The sequence below is a fragment of the Saimiri boliviensis genome, chromosome 5, assembly GCF_048565385.1.
Source record: "Saimiri boliviensis isolate mSaiBol1 chromosome 5, mSaiBol1.pri, whole genome shotgun sequence".
Taxonomy (NCBI): Eukaryota; Metazoa; Chordata; class Mammalia; order Primates; family Cebidae; genus Saimiri; species Saimiri boliviensis.
This window is the reverse complement of record NC_133453.1, coordinates 9,364,502-9,384,482: the sequence shown is the minus strand read 5'-3', so window position 1 is coordinate 9,384,482 and position 19,981 is coordinate 9,364,502. Positions and strand designations below refer to the sequence as shown.

The following is a 19,981-nucleotide window of genomic DNA, read 5'->3' as shown; positions in this document are numbered from 1 at the left end:
TCCCGAGACCAAGACCGAGTCTCACGCTGTTGCCCAGGCTGGAATATAATGGCACAATCTTGGCTCACTGCCTCCTGGGTTCAAACAGTTTTCCTGCCTCAGTCTCCTGAGTAGCTGGGACTACAGGCAGGTGCCATCATGCCTAGCTAATTTTTGCATTTTTAGTAGAAATGGGGTTTCACCATGTTGTCCATTCTGGTTTTGAACTCCTGACCTCAGGTTACTTGCCCACCTTGGCCTCCCAAAGTGCTTTGTTTTCTCTTTGAGAGTGACTCTTTTCACTCAGTCTAATACCTTTGAGATTCATTCAGGCTGTTGCATTGATAAATGATTTGTTAATTTTTTGTTGCTAAGTACTGTTCCATTATGGGGGTGTACCACAGTTTGGTTATCCATTTACCATTTAAGATTACTTTTTGGGCTGGGCATGGAGCTCAAGCCTGTAATCCCAGCACTTTGGGAGACCAAGTTGAGAGGATCACTTGAAGCCAGGAGTTTGAGAACAACATTTGACATTCTGAAATTCTGAAGTGTCTTAAAATTAATGTATATATTTAATGTGGTGGGGTTTTTATTTCTCCAAAAGCTATTAGAGAATTGATGATGCATCATATAATTAATACTGTCTTAGGATCAAAGTTTTGTGGTTAGGATTAGAGAGGGCTCTTGCGAGTAATTAGGAGTAGGGAAAGTGGACAGTTAAGAGTGATAGAGAAAGGCCCAAGAGCTTGTGGCAGGCCAGTGCTAAAGCAGCTTGGCAGCCTCTGAAGACAGGGTCTTGCTCTGTTGCCCAGGCTGGAGTACAGTGGCCCAATTGAAGCTCATTGCTGCCGAGGAAGTTTTGAACAGAGGAGCAACACCAGGAAAGAAGTCTTTACGAACAAACCTCTCTTACCATGGTTAGCACCAGCATGGCCAACATGATTGGTGTTGATGAATCAGGAAAAGACAAAGAAATGGTGGCAGTGCACCGCTAGTACTGGATGGAGTGGAGGAAGAACTTAGGAGGCAGTGAGCACTGACTAGAGAGTGTGACATGAGGGTAGAAGGGCAGTTGCTGCTGAGTACCCCAATCTCCAGGCAGTACCCAGGCAGGGAAGGCCGGAGGTATGGAGAACCAAAGACAGCTGCTGCCAAAATCTTTAGTTGTTGACATGGTGGGAATGGGTGGGTTGAGTTGGGCATGCGAAACTATAAAACAGAATAAAAATGTCTGGGAGTTTCACATGTTAAGAGTGTGACGTTTGTAAGGATACTGTGCAAAGATGAAATGGGCACGTGGTATACTTGGTATGAGCTTGGTTGAAATACACAATTATTCTGTGGAAACAAACTGTGTGATTGGGGCTGTTTCCAGGTAGACTTATATTATGGTTAACTCCACAGCCCAAAGTTTTTTTGAGAAGCTCATTGTTGGGTCTCATCCCCCTGTATCACAAGTCAGATGACTTATGCTTTGGCATATTTCCATTTTTTCAACATAGGAGAAGGAACAGTAAATTATCTTCATAGAGGTCCTTAAAGGATAGCTTCCTGTCAGCCACTGGGGAAGGATATTTTACTAAAGTGTGAATTGAAGATTAATTTACCAAAGTAACTTGCCCTTCTTGTTGGCTAACTCTTCTTGAGAAGCCTCGTTCATGGAAGCAGCCTCATTCTCACCCCCTCACATCTCTTATGGCTTGGGGTGAAGGAGAAGTAGGTGCCATTTCACACAGAGGAAGAGAAAGTCACTCACCCATTTGTGTCTTCCCAGTCTTACATTTAACTAAGATCTAATTTTCAGAGATTTATAGAAGTTACTTTTCACTTTCACTAACAGAGCACATATGCAAAATTTGCTGTTCTTTAAAGCTATACTATGTGGGGTGAAGTTGTTATTATTTGTGGCACTGCTAATTATTTCTTCAATCTTTCCTAGAAAAGACTGTATCTTCACCATTGACCCATCAACTGCCCGAGACCTTGATGACGCCCTCTCCTGCAAGCCACTCGCTGATGGTAGGATGGAGATTTCTATAGCATTCTGGGTAGCAGGCAGTCTGCATGCCTGTGTGGTTTGCCTGGCTGCCCTGTGCTCCCTAGGCCGCATCCTGTGCAAAGCTAGGTTTGCTTTGTGCCTGAACTTGCCATAGGCCTCTGAGCCTTTACAACTATGTGACCTTAAGATTGTGTGCCAGCCGGGTGCAGTGGCTCAAGCCTGTAATCCCAGCACTTTGGGAGGCCGAGGCAGGTGGATCATGAGGTCAAGAGATCAAGGCCATCCTGGTCAACATGGTGAAACCCCATCTCTACTAAAAATACAAAACATTAGCTGGGCATGGTGGCGCGTGCCTGTAGTCCCAGCTACTCAGGAGGCTGAGGCAGGAGAATTGCCTGAACCCAAGAGGCGGAGGTTGCGATGAGCCAAGATCACGCCATTGCACTGCAGCCTGGGTAACAAGAGCAAAACTCCGTCTCAAAAAAAAAAAAAAAAGAAATGGGAATCAGGAGTACAGGCTGGTTTGGGAGAGAGTATGTCAGCATAGAGTTGTCTGTCCGATGATATTTATGTTAGTTACCGCAAATTCTTTGTAGAGGAGCTGAGGGATGTGTAAATAAGTTAAATAGATGCAGCCCATGGAACTATATACAAAGAACCCTGGAGGAAAGGAAGCAATGCACCAAAATTCCATGATTTTATTAGAATGATAGGATCATAAGTGATTTTTTTTCTTTCTCTAGTTTCCAGATTTTTATAATGTGGCAATAATAGTTTTATAATGAAAAAAATTTTGTAATAAAAAAATATTATGAGGTGCCAGAAATCACAGGCTGCCCAATAGCCTACTGCACCAGGTGATCAGATACCTCCCATCTGCTTAGTTTTTCCTGCATTCCAAAGTAGTTTGGCAGAACAGCAGAAAAAGGACATGGAAAAGGAGTCAGGGAAGACTCTGAAAAGGCCTGAGTTGGTCAGTCAAGCAGTTTTATGGTGGCACTTCTACAGTTGGCCTTTGTGACAACAGTTTCTGCCAGGACCGTTCATCCAAGGAATTGAAAAGGGAAAGGCAATTCCAATTTGGATTGGGGTGAGGTTGGCTAAGTTCAGGTTGAGGTAGTTACCAGTTCATGTCAATTCTTACTTAGGGGGAATAACGTTTAATGTTTCAAAAAACAAATAGTGTTTTCTGGGCCTATTTATATTATTTGTAGCTTTTTTTTTTTTTTTTTAAGGAAACTGTGAAGTTTAACTTTCCTGTGGTCTCATTAAAATTATTTGAATGACCATTCTGTGAAAAGCGGACAAATATAACATATCTAGTCCTCACTCTCCCTTTTGGTAGAGTTCAGATGTACTCCAAGGACTTGTTACCAGTGTCTATCTGATGAGACACTCCAATGATCAATTCATCAAATCACAGTGACCACCTGTCTACCAGTAGATCATAATTCGGTTGAAGGCTGAGGAGGGGGTGCCACCTATCTTCATGAAATCTCAGCTTGGAAGGGATTCTACTAGTCATCCAACCTGGTAATTCTCCACTTTTCTTAGCCTAAAAGCACACTTCAGGAGAACACTCCCATGAGCATTATCCAGCAATGTGGAGTTTTTCACCTTTGTTCAAGAAAATATTTAATAATATAAGTGAATAGGAGTGGCATTACAGTGATAACCAAGAATATAGAGACAGTAAATCATGTGCCTCCGTTTTTTTTTTTTAAATTATTCTTTAAGTTCTGAGGTACATGTGCAAAACATGCAGATTTGTTACATAGGTGTACACGTGCCATGATGGTTGGCTGTATCCATCACCTTGTCATCTACATTAGATCTCAGTGTTTCATTATCATAACAGATCACTTGCAGCATACCTCACAGCTGACCTCACCCCTCAAGTGTGGGAATACCACAGTTGTCAGATCACACTCTGGTTTTTGAATTACCTCCACTGCATCCACTTATTGAATGTCCAGATTGCATTTGAACTTTCTACCTTAAAGGCAATTCATTCTGCCTTAAGATTGCTTGACTGTTAGGAAATCTTTCCCTGTAATGATCTGAAACACTGCCCTCTTCCTATAGTTTTTCACTCATTAGTCCCACTTATGCCTTTTGGAACCCCATAGAACAAATCTAGTGTTTGATGTGACAACCTATCAGTTACTAGATAACAGTTATCATGTGTCTTCTGAGTCATAAATTCTCAACTTAGCATCCTAAATATTCTTTGGTGTCCAGTGGGTTATGTCGTGGAGTTACTTCTGCTCTTACGAAGTCTGAAGTACATGGCTGCCTGTATCCAGACTTTGTCTCCCCAGCTGTCAGGACCTGCTGGCTCTCTCCTTGCCAGTTCCTCCTTATTGGGCAGAACTGGGTTCGGAGTTAACAGCTGCCCATTCTCTTCAGTTAATCAAGCATTGTGGTTTTGCCTTAGTCTTTGAGGGAAAATTGTCAGCCTGACAAGCTATGACCTTTATTCAGCTTTTCGTTGATTCAGGCTCCCAGCAGATCCTACAGGAAATTGAACTTCACTTCTCCAGCATCTTATTTCTCTAAAGTTGTGTTCTTTAATGTGTTCTCTGCTACAGAACTTACAGAGTTACCATAGCCAGGCCTTAGAAATGAATGAATGGGAATGGGAATGATGGCTAATGGGTATCAGTTTCTTTTTGGGTGATGAAAATGTTCTGGAATTAGACAGTTGATAGTTGCACAACTTTGTGGACATACCAAAAACCACTGGGGTAAAAGAGTGAGTGAATAAATGGATGAGAAGAAATAAACATATCCACTCATCTTTGAGGCTTTCTGGAAATTGGAGTTTACACCTTAGCCACAGTTTAGCAGAGGTCTTTATGGAATGCCCAGCTGGATGTCATAGTCACATCCCTCATGTCCATCTCTCCTCCTTGCTGCTTTCTTCTCTGAACCATGAAACTGCAGCCCAAGGTGCACAGCCCTCCGCCCCACTGCTGACTCACATTTCCCATCTCCACAGAGTGCAGCTGTCTAACTCAAAAAAAGAAGGGTCTGTCCCACTATCTGCATAGAAAATGCTTGGGTAAGTTAAAACATCATCCAGCCTAAAGGGTCTCCGGAGTGCACATACCTACTGTGCTCAAGGAAGCATTAGTCTTCCTGCCTGGATTGTCTCTGCAGCTTCCTGGTTGTGTATCTTTACCTTCTCTGAGGAGGATGGACCAGACAGCTCTGTTCCTGGGAGCCCAAAACAGTAAGGGAGGAGCAGTGCCTGTAACACAGGTGTCCCCAAACTGCATGCGGCCCCCTGAGGCCATTTATCTGGCCCCCCACTGCACTTCAGGAAGGGGCACCTCTTTCATTGGTGGTCAGTGAGAGGAGCACAGTGTGTGGTGGCCCTCCAACGGTCTGAGGGACAGTGAACTGGCCCCCTGTGTAAAAAGTTTGGGGACGCCTGCTGTAACAGTTTCATAGAATTCCTAATAAACTCTCTGGCTCCCCAAATGGTTATGTATGTCACCTGCTGAGAATTTCAAAGGTATTGGTCACCTTTGGAGGCAGTAAGGAAGTTGGATCCAGAAAGACTTGTGTCTCTCTGAGTGCCAGGCTTTGGGTAGAAAACCTGAGGGGTAGGATGGGGTGGTAGCTGTTTTAAAGAGAAAAGGAGTGAGATGAAGTCACTGGACCTGCTACTGGGAAGAAATGGGAAATGTGAGAGCCCTGGAGCTTCTGAGTGAAAAGGTTTATGCATGTCTCTAGCAGCCAGACCAGACCCTCTTCCTGGGCTCTTTTCTAACCTCTGGGAAGACTTTTCCCCAGCAGTCATTCACGCCAGCCCCTTTACATTTCCCTTTGCCCTGCTTCCTCCACTTGCTGTACCAACTGAAGTTTCCCTTGTCCTATAAAAACCTTCCCATACTCTGTCACAGCTCCAGAACTTTCACTTGTCTGTCAGGCACCTTGGAAGAGTAGTCTGTACTTGCTGTTGCTTTCTCACTTCCCATATATTCCTTATCCCTTTTGCCCCGTGGCTTCAGAATGTTGGCTGAAACAGGTTGCCCCAACCTCAGTTCGCTAAGTCTCTACAGCACTTGACTCTTTAGTCTGCTCTTCCTCCTTGAAATTCACTCACTCTTCCTTGAACCCAAAGGCCTCTGTCTGCTCTTGGTTCTAAATGTGGGCTTCTCTTCTCTGGTTGAACTTTAACTGCCCAACCCTTCAGATTTCAGTCCCCTCCTTTCATGCTCTATAGCCCTTGCTCTTGCTGTCCTCTGTGCCTGGCATGCCCTTTCCCTGCAAAGCCGCGTGGCTGATATCTTACTTCCTTTCAGGTTTGACTGGTCGCCTCAGTGAGGCCTTCCCTAGCCATTCTGCTTCTGATTCCACCTCTTTCACCTCCTATCTACCTTTCTGATTTTCTTTTTCTCACCACTCTTCACTTGCTGACTAACATAGCAGGGTCAAAGGTGGCTTTTTTCTTTGCTTTTAAGATGGAAGATACTTGACATGTTTATGCTGAGAACTAGGAGATGACAGAGAAGGAAAAATTGAAAACACAGGCATGAGTGGAGTTGCTTGTTTTGCAGGGTCTTGAAGAAGAAGGTGGGAGATTAATCACAGCATAAGTGGAAAACGAGGCCAAGGCATAGGGGAAAAACATCTCTTTCTTTTTTTCTTTTTGACACGGAGTCTCACTCTGTCACTCAGGCTGGAGTGCAGTGGCGCGATCTCGGCTCACTGCAACCTCCACCTCCCAGGTTCAATAAGTGTTTGCTCTCAGTGACAGACTGAGTGGGGACACTCAGCAAGACCTGTCCAGATGCTTCTTGGTCTCTCTGTGCAGCATCCCCACTTCCAGGATGTAGGACAGGACCCCTTTTGAAATGAAAGTCTTCAGACCCACAATCAGACAAGGTAGGTCCGAGAACATTTTAATGGGAAGACAGGAAGATTAGATTCCTGCCTTGGGGTGAAAAGCTGGTGAAGGAGGGCAGGAGAAAGTCAGAGAGATTCAGTGGCCTAAAGATCCCCAACATTTTAACAAAAGACTGTAAAAAGGGCTGTAGGAGTCATAAGCCAGGATGAACATGCGTGCACACACACACGTACATGTCCATGTCATGCACACATCACAGATAGGGTAGGGACTGACCAGGAACCCATCAGACAAAACATTGGCAAACACTGCTCAGGTATGTCTGGATTTGAATCCTACACGGTCTGGAGAGTAGTAAGATTTTCTTCAGTAATTCTCAGTCTCTGAGGTGTGGGAACAGAGGTTGCAGTGATCCAAACTTAAGAGTTTCAGGTTGGGAGCAGTGGCTCTCACTTGCAATCTCAGCACTTTGGGAGGGTAAGGCGGGAGGATCATTTGAAGCATGGAGTTCAAGATCAAACTTGGGAATTTCCAGGGAAGGAGAGCTGGAGGGGTAGCAAGACAAGTGTCCTCTGAGCCTGTTTCTTCTCCACCCCTTGCTTTTATGATGGCATTGCCCAGCGTCTAATCAACCCAAGTTTTACAAAGTAATCCTGATTATCACATTTGATTCATTTTCCTCTCTGGACTGTTGTCATGGTCTTTTCAGTAATTTTCCTCCTTCCTCACTGTCTCCCATTCACCTTGCTGCCAGTTATCTTTCCTGCCTGGCATGCACAAGGACCAGATCATGTAGCTTTTCTGCTTGCAAACCTGCTTGTACCTCTAGATTAGGTCCAAAGTTCTTTTTTTTTTTTTTTTTCCATATATAATTTTTATTGCATTTTAGGTTTTGGGGTACATGTGAAGAACATGCAAGATTGTTGCATAGATACACACATGGCAGTGTGATTTGCTGCCTTCCTCCCCTTCACCTATATCTGGCATTTCTCCCCACGCTCTCTCTCCCCAACTCCCCACCCACCACTGTCCCTCCTCTGTTTCCCCCTGACAGACCCCAGTGTGTGATGTTTCCCTCCCTGTGTCCATGTGTTCTCATTGTTCAACACCTGCCTATGAATGAGAACATGCGGTGTTTGATTTTCTGTTCTTGTGTCAGTTTGCTGAGAATGATGGTTTCCAGGTTCATCCATGTCCCTACAAAGGACATGAACTCATCGTTTTTGATGGCTACATAATTTTCCATGGTATATATGTGCCACATTTTCCCTGTCCAGTCTATCATCGTTGGGCATTTGGGTTGGTTCCAGGTCTTTGCTATTGTAAACTGTACTGCAATGAACATTCGTGTGCATGTGTCCTTATAGTAGAACGATTTATAATCCTTTGGATATATACCCAGTAATGGGATTGCTGGATCATATGGAATTTCTATTTCTAGGTCCTTGAGGAATCGCCACACTGTCTTCCACAATGGTTGAACTAATTTACACTCCCACCAACAGTGTAAAAGTGTTCCTATTTCTCCACATCCTCTCCAGCATCTGTTGTCTCCAGATTTTTTAATGGTCGCCATTCTAACTGGCATGAGATGATATCTCAATGTAGTTTTGATTTGTATTTCTCTGATGACCAGTGACGATGAGCATTTTTTCATATGTTTGTTGGCTTCATGTATGTCTTCTTCTGTAGTGTCTGTTCATATCCTTTGCCCACTTTTGAATGGGTTTCTTTGTTTTTTTCTTGTAAATCTGTTTTAGTTCTTTGTAAATTCTGGATATTAGCCCTTTGTCAGATGAGTAGACTGCAAAAGTTTTTTCCCATTCTGTTGGTTGCTGATTCACTCTAATGACTGTTTCTTTTGCCGTGCAGAAGCTGTGGAGTTTGATTAGGTCCCATTTGTCTGTTCTGGCTTTTGTTGTCAATGCTTTTGGTGTTTTGGTCATGAAGTCCTTGCCTATGCCTATGTCCTGAATGGTTTTGCCTCGGTTTTCTTCTAGGGTTTTTATGGTGTAAGGTCGGCAGTTCTTTAGCAGAGTTTTGTTACCAAAGCCCTTTAAAATTAGTCCTCAGCCTCGTCTCCTGCCACCCCACTCCCCAGCACAGTTTCCCTTAACACACACACAATGAGGGCTGGCAGGCTCTGCTTCTCTCCTGCTCTTTCCTGCCTCCAGGCCTCTGCCTGCTCCTTTCCCTCTGCTGACAATGCCTTGCTTCCCTGCCTTCTCCTGCCAGATGAAATCTCCCAGAACAACACAAACCTCCACAGAGCTTTCCTTTTCACCTAGCAGAATGCAGTGTTCCTATTTATCCTATCAGCAAGTATTCTTCATGTCTTGAATACAAAGACAATAAACGTCATTATTCCTGGATTTAATTCTTTTTTTCGTATTTCCTAAGGGCAGGGTGTTCCTTGGATATCTCTACTTCCTATTATGGCTGCTACCCTGCATTTTAAATATGTTTGGTCTAGTGAGATCTAGCTAGGGAACCTGTTGCATCCCTTCAGTGTTTCACTCCTTTTTCTGGTTCTTGCCTTACCCCTTCATTTCTGTATACTTCCATTCTTAGTTTCGTGGGTTGCCTGTGGGTTTACATCTTGACATACAAGCCTGATTCACTTTCTCTCCTAAAGTAAGTTCATTTCTTTGGAATTGGGTATACCTATCCCTTATTCAAGTGTTTCGGTCTGTCTGTCATGTGTCAGTGGTACCTAGAAGATCACTGGATTATGTCTTACGTTCCTGCTGTCTGTTACTCCAGCCCTGTGAATTGGCTCATGTGAGGCTCACTTCCTTCCTCTCATTTCCTTGCCAAGTGTCTTGCGTGGCCTGCACTGTTGTTCTTTTCATCCCTACAGGCTTCCACAGCAACTCGTGTCCTGATTTTATCTTGTTATTTCCTCCATCTCTCTCCGGCCTATATCCTTGCTATTGTCAAATTCAATAAGTGCTAATTTTCTGATAAAATTAACTTCTTGAATGAACCTTAACATGATGGTAAAACAAAATGTATGATTCAAAAGCCAATTTTTTTCCCCCTTTCGTAATACTGGCAAATAGACTTGCTAGTTAAGTAATGCCTTTTAAACACTTAAGTACGGTGCTAGGTGCAGTGGCTTATATCTATAATCCTAGCATTTTGGGAGACCAAGGTGGGAGGATCACTTAAGGCTGAGAGTTCAAAACCAGCCTCAGCAACATAGCAAAACCTAGTCTTTACAGAAAAAATAAATACATAAATAAAAATAGAAAAAGAAAAAAAAAAGATTTAAAAAATAAGGAGAAAACAAGCTAAAACAAACAAACAAAAAAAAATTAGCTGAGCATAGTGGTGCACATCTGTAGTTCTAGCCACGTGGAGGCTGCAGTGGGAAGACGACTTGAGCCTGGGGGTTCAAGCCTGCAGTGAGCCAAGATGGCACCACTGCACTCCAGGCTGGGCAACACAGTGAGACTCTGTCTCTAAAATAAACAAATACATAAACAAATGCCAAGTATCTCTTCAGTGGCAGTGCTCACCTGTAAATTGGGAGAAATATAAATAGAAATTTCAGGGCTGGGCATGGTGCTCATACCTATAATCTCAGCACTTTGGGAGGGTTAAGGAGGGTGGATCATGAGGTCAGGAGTTTGAGACCAGTGCATGGCCAACATGGTGAAACCCTGTCTCTACTAAAAATATAAAAATTAGCTGGGCATGGTGGCACATGCCTGTAATCCTAGCTACTCAAGGAGGCTGAAGCAGGAGAATTGCTTGAACCTGGGAGATGGGAGTTGCAGTGAGCCGAGATCGTGTCATTGCCCTCCAGCCTGGACAACAGAGCAAGACTCCATCTAAAAAGAAAGAAAGAAAGAAAATAAATAGAAATTTGAGTACAAAAATCCAACTGTTCCTTTGGTAGCAGATAGATCTTAATGCATGTCGATGAGACATTGGAAATTAGAAAGTTTTTAGGCCAGGCATGCTGTCCTCATGCCTGTAATCCCAGCACTTTGGGAGGCCAAGACTGGTAGACCACCTGAGTTCAAGACCACAGGAGTTCGAGACCAGCCTGGCCAACATGGTGAAATCCCATCTCTACTGAAAAATCCAAAAATACCAGGGCGTGCTGCTACACACCTGTAGTCCCAGCTACTCTGGAGGCTGAGGCAGGAGGATCACTTGAACCCGGGAGGTGGAGGCTGCAGTGAGCCAAGACTGTGCCACTGTACTCCAGCCTGGGTGACAGAAGAAGACTCCATCTCAAAAAAAAAAAAAAAAAAAAAAAATTTGTTTCTAATTTTTGTCTTTTGGGTTTGTAGTTGGGAGGTTAAGTTGGTATATGGAGATAATGCCAAGGTAATACCAGAACTTAGAAATCAGGTGACAGTTTAAAAATGAAAGTCCACTTTATATGTAGGATTTCCTCTTGCCTGGAGATCTGTGAAACTTCAGAGTAAATCTGATATTTTAGTTTGTCTGTGACTGAAACAGAATGTTCGTAGTGGTTTTATTCTTTTTAGGGTCACAAAGCTCTTTGAGTATTTCATGATAGCTATAGACTTCCTCCATATATATTTTTATATATATGTAAATGTAACTATATATAATTTTGCATAAGACTTACATTTCCAGTAATATAGTAGAATGGCTGTCCTGAAAAATCCTTCAATAAAACTCTTGAAACATGATGCACTTTTTAAAAACATATGGCAGAACTGGTAAGAAAGTATGGAAAGTCTGTAGAGGCCAGGAATAAAACAAGAGCAGGTATACTTTGTATGTGCCAAAGAAGTATACACGTACTAAAGAAAGCAGCTTAACTAATGGTGTTGTCCAATTCTTAGTAGCCCAGAGATTTTGCTCAAGATCTGAATTAACTCTACCTGCATAGTCTATAACATTTGAAACCAAATATTTATTTTAAAGTGACACCAGATGGATAATGCTTCCAGAAGCTAGAAGAATCAAAAGCATATCCTTTCTGGAAGAATTAACTCTCAACCACATCTTTAAAGATTTGCCACCGATAAGTTCTAGTAAATATAAGCTCACATAAAAAGTCACCAAACCCACAGGAAAATAAGGTACCATGAGTGAGAGCAGAAAAAAACAAATATTGGAATCACAGTCACAAAGACTTTAGATATTAGAATCATTGACAATAAAGTATTTTAATATGTTGACAGAAACTAAAAAGTGAATTGAAAGTATGAGTTAGGAAAAAAGATTATCAAATGACTAAGAGTTGAAAAAACTAAATAAAGCTAGAATAGAAATGAGAAACTATAGTAAGTAAAATTTAAAACTCAGCAAATTGGTTTAACAGCAATTAGACTTAGTAAATAGAGAACTAGAGAATTGGAAGATAAACCTGAAAAAGTCAAAGTATAACACAAAGAGACAAACAGGGTTATGAAACCATGGTTAGAAGACATGGAGGATAGAATGAGGAAGTCTAATTTTTTATGAGTTCTAGGCCAGGCATGGTGGCTCATGCCTATAATCTTAGCACTGTGGAAGGCCTAGGCAGGAGGATTGCTTGAGGCCAGGAGTTCAAGACCAGCCTGGGCAACATACTGAGACCCTGTCTGTGAAAAAAATAAAAAATTAGCTGGGCATGGTGGTGGAAGCCTGTAGTCCTAGCTTCTTGGGATGCGGAGAAGGAAGATCGCTTGAACCAGTAGTTTGAGATTACAGTAAACTACGATTGTGCCAGTGCACTCCAGCCTGAGAGACAGAGTGAGACTCTATCGCTTACAAAAAGAAAAGACAGTGGAGCTTCAGCAGGATAAATAAGTGGAATTTACACCTAGATACCTTATATTTAAAGAAGATCTGGAAATCAGCCAGAAAGATAGACTGTAGCTGACTTCTCAACAATATCAATGAAGCAATGGAAAAATACTTGCTGAGAGAGGAAAAAAAAACCATTCAACTTAAGAACTATTTACACTGCAAAACCATCTTTTAGGAAAGAAGGCTGAATAAAGACGTACTTACTTTTTTATTGTGATAAAATGTATGTAACACAAAATTGGCCATATTAATTATTTTAAAGTTTGCAAATCATTGGTGTTAATTATATGCACAATGTTGTGCAGACATCACCGCTATTTTAAAAACTTTTTCATCATCCCAAATAGAAACCCTGTAACCATTAAGGAATAATTAATTATTTATTCCTCCTTCCCCCAGGCCCTGGTAACCTTTGATCTACTTTTTTGTTTTGTTTTGTGTCTTTCCTTTTTGTTTTGATTTTGAGAGGGTCCTGCTCTGTCATCCAGACTGGAGTACAGTGGTGAGATCATGGCTTACTGCAGCCTCAGACTCCCAGGCTCAAGCTATCCCCCTACCTCAGCCTTCTGAGGAGCTGGGACTGCAGGTGTGTGCCGACATGCCTGGCTAATTTTTATTTTTTGTAGAGACAGGGTCTCACTGTGTTGCCCAGGTTGGTTTCAAACTCCTGGGTTCAAATGATCCTCCCGCCTCAGCTCCCAAAGTGTTGGGATTACAAGCATGAACCACTGTACTTAGCATAAATAGATTTTAAGGTGGAAAACATTATGAAATGCAAAGAGAGTCACCAAATTATGATTAGAAGGATCAATTTGTTGGGAAAATATAATAATTCTAAACATATATTACCAAATAATATAGCTTCAAAATATGTAAAGCAACACTTGACAGAAACACAAGGACAAATTGATAAATTCATCATCATTTTGGGTTAATTTAATATACCTTTCCCAAGAAATGATAGTTCAAACACACCAGAAATTCAATATAACTAGAAAATTTGAACAGCACAGGTAATATTTGCTTTAATAGCCATATCTAGAATATAGTACTTGCAGTTAGAGAATACACATTGTTCTTAAGCACTCAAAAGCTTTTCTAAGTACTAATTTTATATTAAACCGTTAAGCATATTTCAAAAAAAATCATTGGTATTATTCAGATCATGTTCTTAGATCGTAATACAACTAGATTAGAAATAATTCAGAAAAAAAATTCAATTTTAATTTGGAAGTTTTAAATAGACTTCTCATTATACATCCACAGATTAACTAATTTAAAAATTAAAGTTTGGCAATATCAAGCTGCCTTCTTTTACCCTCACTCCAAGAGCAGTGGCCAGATGCATGGTATAAATCAGCATGTCCTTGATGCTGTGCCTCCTGGTGATGCCTTAAAGATGAGTTTCCTGCCTTCTCATGGTGACTCTACCTTTGTCCTTGCCTTTCACATGGAATTCACCATGTCTTCTTCCTTAGGACCTAAGGTTTCTACTCCTACTACTTTCCTCAGACCATCCAGGAGCTACTTAGCTCTTTGAAATATGCCACATGCTGACCTGCTGGCTACCAGTGAGCCAAGGATTGCTGGAAAGCCTGCACTACAGGAGACCATCAAAAAAGAAACTGCCTTGTCTGATGAAAGAAACCTAGATGCCTGAAGGTTAGCAGTAGAGAAAGAGTTCCCAGATGGGGCCGGCAGCTGCCGCATGTGGGCATTCTTTCCTTGGATGTCTGCTCTCTCTGCTCACCACCTTTTGCAGCTAGCAGCACTTCCTGCCACCTTGGTCTAAGTGTGATCCCATAATCTTTTGCTTCATACTTCACACACAATTAAAATTAGACTGTAACTTTTAAGCAAGAGTTTGCTAAAGATGGGAAATAGCAAAAGGAAAATAGAGAGGAACATAAAACACCACAGAGTGACTTGCTTTCCACCGCTCCCACATCTAGGCCTGCCTGGGCCCTGACCTGTCCCCACACTGTGAGCATCACCCTGGCACCCATACCTCAGCAACTGCCCTTTGAAAGTCTAGAACTAAGAGGTCTAGAAAGAGGCCCAAGGGCCTACTTCTTGCCTTTTGCATTTCCCATCTGAAGATTTGCTCCTTCTTCCTAGGAGGAGTAATGTTAGCGGGGGTTCATGCTGTTTAGGGAAGAGTACAGCATTCCCATCCCTTGCTCTGCAAGCCACATCAGGACAATCGTCAGTGCACTACATTGGCAGGGGAAGAGCTGCATCCTTCCAGGAGCAGAGGTCAACTGATGATACCATTTAGTAGGAGATCTAGTTAGCAGCTTCCCTGCTACATACTTAGCACCCAATCCTGAGCTAATTGAAAGAAACCATTACATTACATTGTGCTGTCTACCACCCCCAACTCTGCACAGTGTGCTTAACCTCACCTTGCAGTCCTTAATATGCCATGCCATCACAAACTCTCAGTTGACAAGGTGTAGAAAGACAGAATCCTAGGCCTGTGTCAGGTAGACCATTGGTTGGGGAAATAGCTTTACAGTCAGTCAGCCAGTCTTTAAGCACAACCTTCACCACAGCCTTCCACCGTGTGCACTTACAAAAGCTCCACTTACGTCCTGCCTCGAAGGAGGGCCCAAGTGGACAGATATGTGTGTATCTGCATATATCCTTTACGTTCTCCTCTGCCTGGCACGTGCCCCTCAGGACTGGACCATTCCTTTTAGCCATTCTTCTTACCTTGGGTTGTCCTTTCCTCAGCTTTCCAGCAGATGGTCTTACAGTTGTTTTCCTATTTCAGGCCCTCCCTAGCCTTTTGGAATTTAATTTACCTCAGACAGAATACCTAGATTTAAACCCTGGAGTTAGCCCCACATATACTCTTAGCACATAGGTTATATATCTTCCTGTTTTATCCACTTCAGTGAGCTGAACCTGGAATGCTGCATTTCAAAAGGGTGCCCTTCCTGAAGATTGAAGACTACCATGCGAGGCACTTCACGTTTAATTAGGAAAGTTTAATCTATTAGCTTTTGGAAACATAAGAATATGTAGCTTAAAAATAAGATCTACATTCACCATTTAACTTAACAAAAACCTATGCTTAAAACCTGTGCTTTGTGTTTTAGAGGGGAACCCTGATCCTTTGTCAGTAGATCTTGGAAAAGAAAAATTCTGGCGGGTGTTGTGGCTCATGTCTGTAATCCCAGCACTTTAGGAGGCCGAGGTGGGTGGATCACCTGAGGTCAGGAGTTTGAGACCAGCCTGACCAACATAGAGAAACCCCATCTCTACTAAAAATACAAAAATTAGCCAGGTGTGGTGGTGTGTGCCTGTAATCCCAGCTACTTGGGAGTCTGAGGTGGGAGAATCAGTTGAACCTGGGAAGCAGACGTTGCAGTGAGCCAAGATCGCACCACTGCACTCCAGCCTGGGTGACGAATGAAACTATCAAAAAGAAAAGAAAAGAAAAGAAAAATTCCACTTTAGAGTAATTTTCTGCATGGATACATTTCTGGGTTTGTCTCTGACATCTTCATGATGCCCAGTACTTTGAACGCTATTCCTCCTACCTTCCTCTTCTGTGCAAAGTTCTTTCTTTCTTTCTTTCTTTTTTTGACATAGCATCTTGCTCCATTACCCAGGCTGGAGTGCAGTGGTGCGATCTCTGCTCACTGCAACCTCTGCCTTGTGAGTTCAAGCAATTCTCCCTCCTCAGCCTCCCGAGTATCTGGGATTACAGGCCCATGCCACTGTGCCTGGCTAATTTTTGTATTTTTAGCAGAAACAGGGTTTTACCATGTTGTCAGGCTGGTCTGGAACTCCTGACCTCAGGTGATCCTCCCACGTCAGCCTCCCAAAGTGCTGGGATTACAGGTGTGAGCCACCACACCCAGCTTTGTGAAGTAATTTCTCACCCCCATTTTGAAACTCTGAATTCTTTCCTCTTACAGTATTTTACGTCAGAAGGCATTCCAACCTCAGGCAAATCCCAGGCAACCCAAGTACTTGATCTCAGTCAAACCTTATTTTCATAGTATGGCCCTTAATAATGAACCTGGGAAGAGAAAATGGGAAATTCTATAGATCTGTCAACTCATAAGGAAATGCATGTCTTCTTCATTTATCTGAGGCATTGGTGAGTGAACAGTTTTTTGTTTGTGTGTGTGTGTGTGTGTGTGTGTGTGTGTGTATTTTTTTTTTTTTTTTTTTTAGATGAAGTCTTGCTCTGTCACCTAGGCTGGAGTGCAATGGCACAATCTTGGCTCACTGCAACCTCCGCCTCCCGGGTTCAAGTGGTTCTTCTACCTCAGCCTCCCGAGTAGCTGGGACTACAGGCACCTGCCACCATGCCCAGCTAATTTTTGTATTTTTAGTAGAGATAGGGTTTCACCATGTTGGCCAGGCTTGTCTCAAACTCCTGCCACCTGCCTCGGTCTCCCAAAGTGTGGGATTACAGGCGTGAGCCACTGCATCTGGCTTGGGAGTGAACAATTTTAATTGTCCTTGTTGTATGATCATTTTTTACTGAATTTTACCTTGACTCAAAAAATCCAAATAACTGAATAGTCATGCGAGGGCTCTGGCATGGAAGTGGGCTTCTGGGATGCTTGCCAATGAGTTCCTTTTTGAGGACACAGAATCTAAGTGGAAAGATTAAGTGGAGAGGCAGCTCCACCCCTCTAAGTCTTATTCCTATGTTCCATTCAAATCTTGCTAGCCCTATTTCTGTGGGGTCTGGGCTTTGGAAATTCTCTTTTTTCATGGATGTCTCAGTGCACCTTGTTAAACCGAATTTGGACTGTGGTGTGTTCATCAGCTTCCAGCTCTGCTGATTGGTTCCAGTTTCCTTGCTCCTGAAAGCCAAGATAATTTGGCACCCACCAGTCAGGCATCCTCAAGAATCTGGCACCAAGGTAAACCTGGAAGCCAGTTAAGAAGTCCCAGTGATCCAACACATTCACTGCGTGATGAGAGACAGTTGTGGTATACCAGAAAGAGCACTGAAATAAGAGCAGGAGAAACGGGTTCTTGTCTCATCTTTGCCTTTACTGCATCATGGAAATTTGGCCATTTCTGTGATTTCTGTGAGATTCTCTTTCCTCAGCTATAAAATGGTGGTTTGAACTAGACAATTTCTCAAGTATCTTCCAGTTTCAAATTACTGAGTATATGGAAAACTAAAAGAGCTAAGCTTCCTTTATGCCTATTGTTGCAAAAACACAACCTAGCTTTAAAGATATTTACAGTAATTGCCTAAAGTTGCATATACTTCTGATGCTTTTCCACAAAAGTGGTTGGTATAACAACAAAATGAGAAGGGACACAGTCCATGTCCAGAGGAAAGAATTAACCTCTTCTTATCTTTATAGGTTCCCTGACCTATAAAAGGGGTATAATAATATCTAACTTGGAATTATGGGGAAGATTAGATGAGATAATCCCTGGCACTTAGAATGGTACTAGACAAAAAGTAAGTGCTTAGTGAAGGTTATTGTTAGTATAAAGTTAGAAAGATTAAAATTTGCATGACCCACAGTGGCTCACGCCTATAATCCCAACACTTTGGAAGGCCGAGATGGGAGGATTGCTTGAGGCCAGGAGTTTGAGACCAGTCTCGGAAACATGGTGAAACCCCACCTCTACAAAAATTACAACAAATAGCTGGATGTGGTGGTGCACGTCTATAGTCCCAGTTACTTGGGAAGCTGAGAGGCGGGATCGTTTTAGCCCAGCAAGTCAAGGCTGCTGTGAACCGTGATCACGCCACTGCCCTCCAGCCTGGGCAGCAGAGTGAGACCAAAAATATTACTGTGGAATTGTAGTAAGGATTATACTGAAATAATAAATGTTTAGCTGCTGCTCAGAAGTCAAGGCAAGACTGTAATAGGGAATACAGAAACAGACCCCCTCCCGCACACACACACTTGGTTTTTAGCCAAGATGTCTCTACTGTGTAGTGAGGAAAGCGTGGTTTTATCAATAAATGGTACTAGATCAATTGGGTATCCATATGGGGAAAAAATTGGTTTTGACCCCTACTTTATACCACATATAAAAATGAATTCCATGTGGCTCATAGATCTGAGTATGAAAGGTAATACATTAGCAGTTATAAAGATAACATAAGAAGAATAACTTTATGACCTTAGTATAGGCAAAGATTTTTTAAGTGGGGCACAAAAAGTATAAACTTTAAAGGAAAAGACTGATAAATTAGATTTCATTAAAATTAAGAACATCTTTTCATCAAAAGACATCCTTAAGATTGTTTGAAAGGGTGCGGTGGCTTATGCCTGTAATCTCACCATTTTGGAAGGCACAGGTGGATCAGGAATTCAAGACTAGCCTGGCCAACATGGTAAAAATCCTTCTCTATTAAATATATAAAAATTAGGCGGGCATGGTCATGCACGTCTGTAGTCCCAGCTACTGTAGAGGCTGAGGCACGGGAATCACTTTACCTGGGAAGTAGAGGTTGCAGTGAGCTGAGATCACGCCACCGCATTCCAGCCTGGGCAACTGAGTGAGACCTGTCTCAAAAAAAAAAAAAGATTGTTGAAAAGGCAAGCCACAGAATGGGAGAATATCAGCACATGACTCCTATCAAAAATACACAAAGGCCAGGCGCGGTGGCTCAAGCCTGTAATCCCAGCACTTTGGGAGGCTGAGGCGGGTGGATCACGAGGTCAAGAGATCGAGACCATCCTGGTCAACAAGGTGAAACCCCGTCTCTACTAAAAATACAAAAAGTTAGCTGGGCATGGTGGTGCATGCCTGTAATCCCAGCTACTCAGGAGGCTGAGGCAGGAGAATTGCCTGAACCCAGGAGGCGGAGGTTGCGGTGAGCCGAGATCGCGCCATTGCACTCCAGCCTGGGTAACAAGAGCAAAACTCCTTAAAAAAAAAAAAAAAAAAAGTATATATATACACAAAGACTTGAACAGGCACTTCATAAAAGGAGATAGCCAATGGTCAAAAACATGAAAATGTCCTAAGTCCAGAGGGAAAACGGAGATTAAAACCACAAGATATTACTATGTTCCCACCACAATAACTAAAAGTTTTTAAATCTGGCAATGTTAGTGAGGGTATGGAACAATTAGAACTCTCATATACTGCTAGCAGGAGTATAAGTTGCCACAACTACTTTGGGAAACCATTGTATAATATATATTAAAGCTTAGTGGATTCATAACTCATGGCCCAGCAGTTTAAGTCTTAGGTATATACCCCATAGAAAGGGGTATATATGTGCAGGAACGTTCATAGCACCATCACTTATAACAGCCCAAAACCAAAAACAATCCAAGTGCCTGATAACAATAAAATGAATAAATTGGAGTATACTCTTACAATGGAATATTATATAGTAACGGAATGAA

General features: G+C 42.4%; 1 protein-coding gene across 5 annotated transcripts in view; it reads left to right on the top strand.

Moving 5' to 3' along the window:
* Window positions 1-19,981, top strand: part of DIS3L2 (DIS3 like 3'-5' exoribonuclease 2) — a 388,020-nt gene that overhangs the window by 251,951 nt on the left and 116,088 nt on the right. For all 5 annotated transcript variants that reach the window (XR_012517592.1, XM_003936718.4, XM_074398855.1 and 2 more), the window contains exon 10: window positions 1,922-2,001. Coding sequence is in view for 4 of the 5 variants with exons in the window: in XM_003936718.4 (XP_003936767.1) it covers window positions 1,922-2,001 (80 nt within the window). In the remaining variant the exon portion in view is untranslated. The remainder of the gene's footprint in view (window positions 1-1,921; window positions 2,002-19,981) is intronic.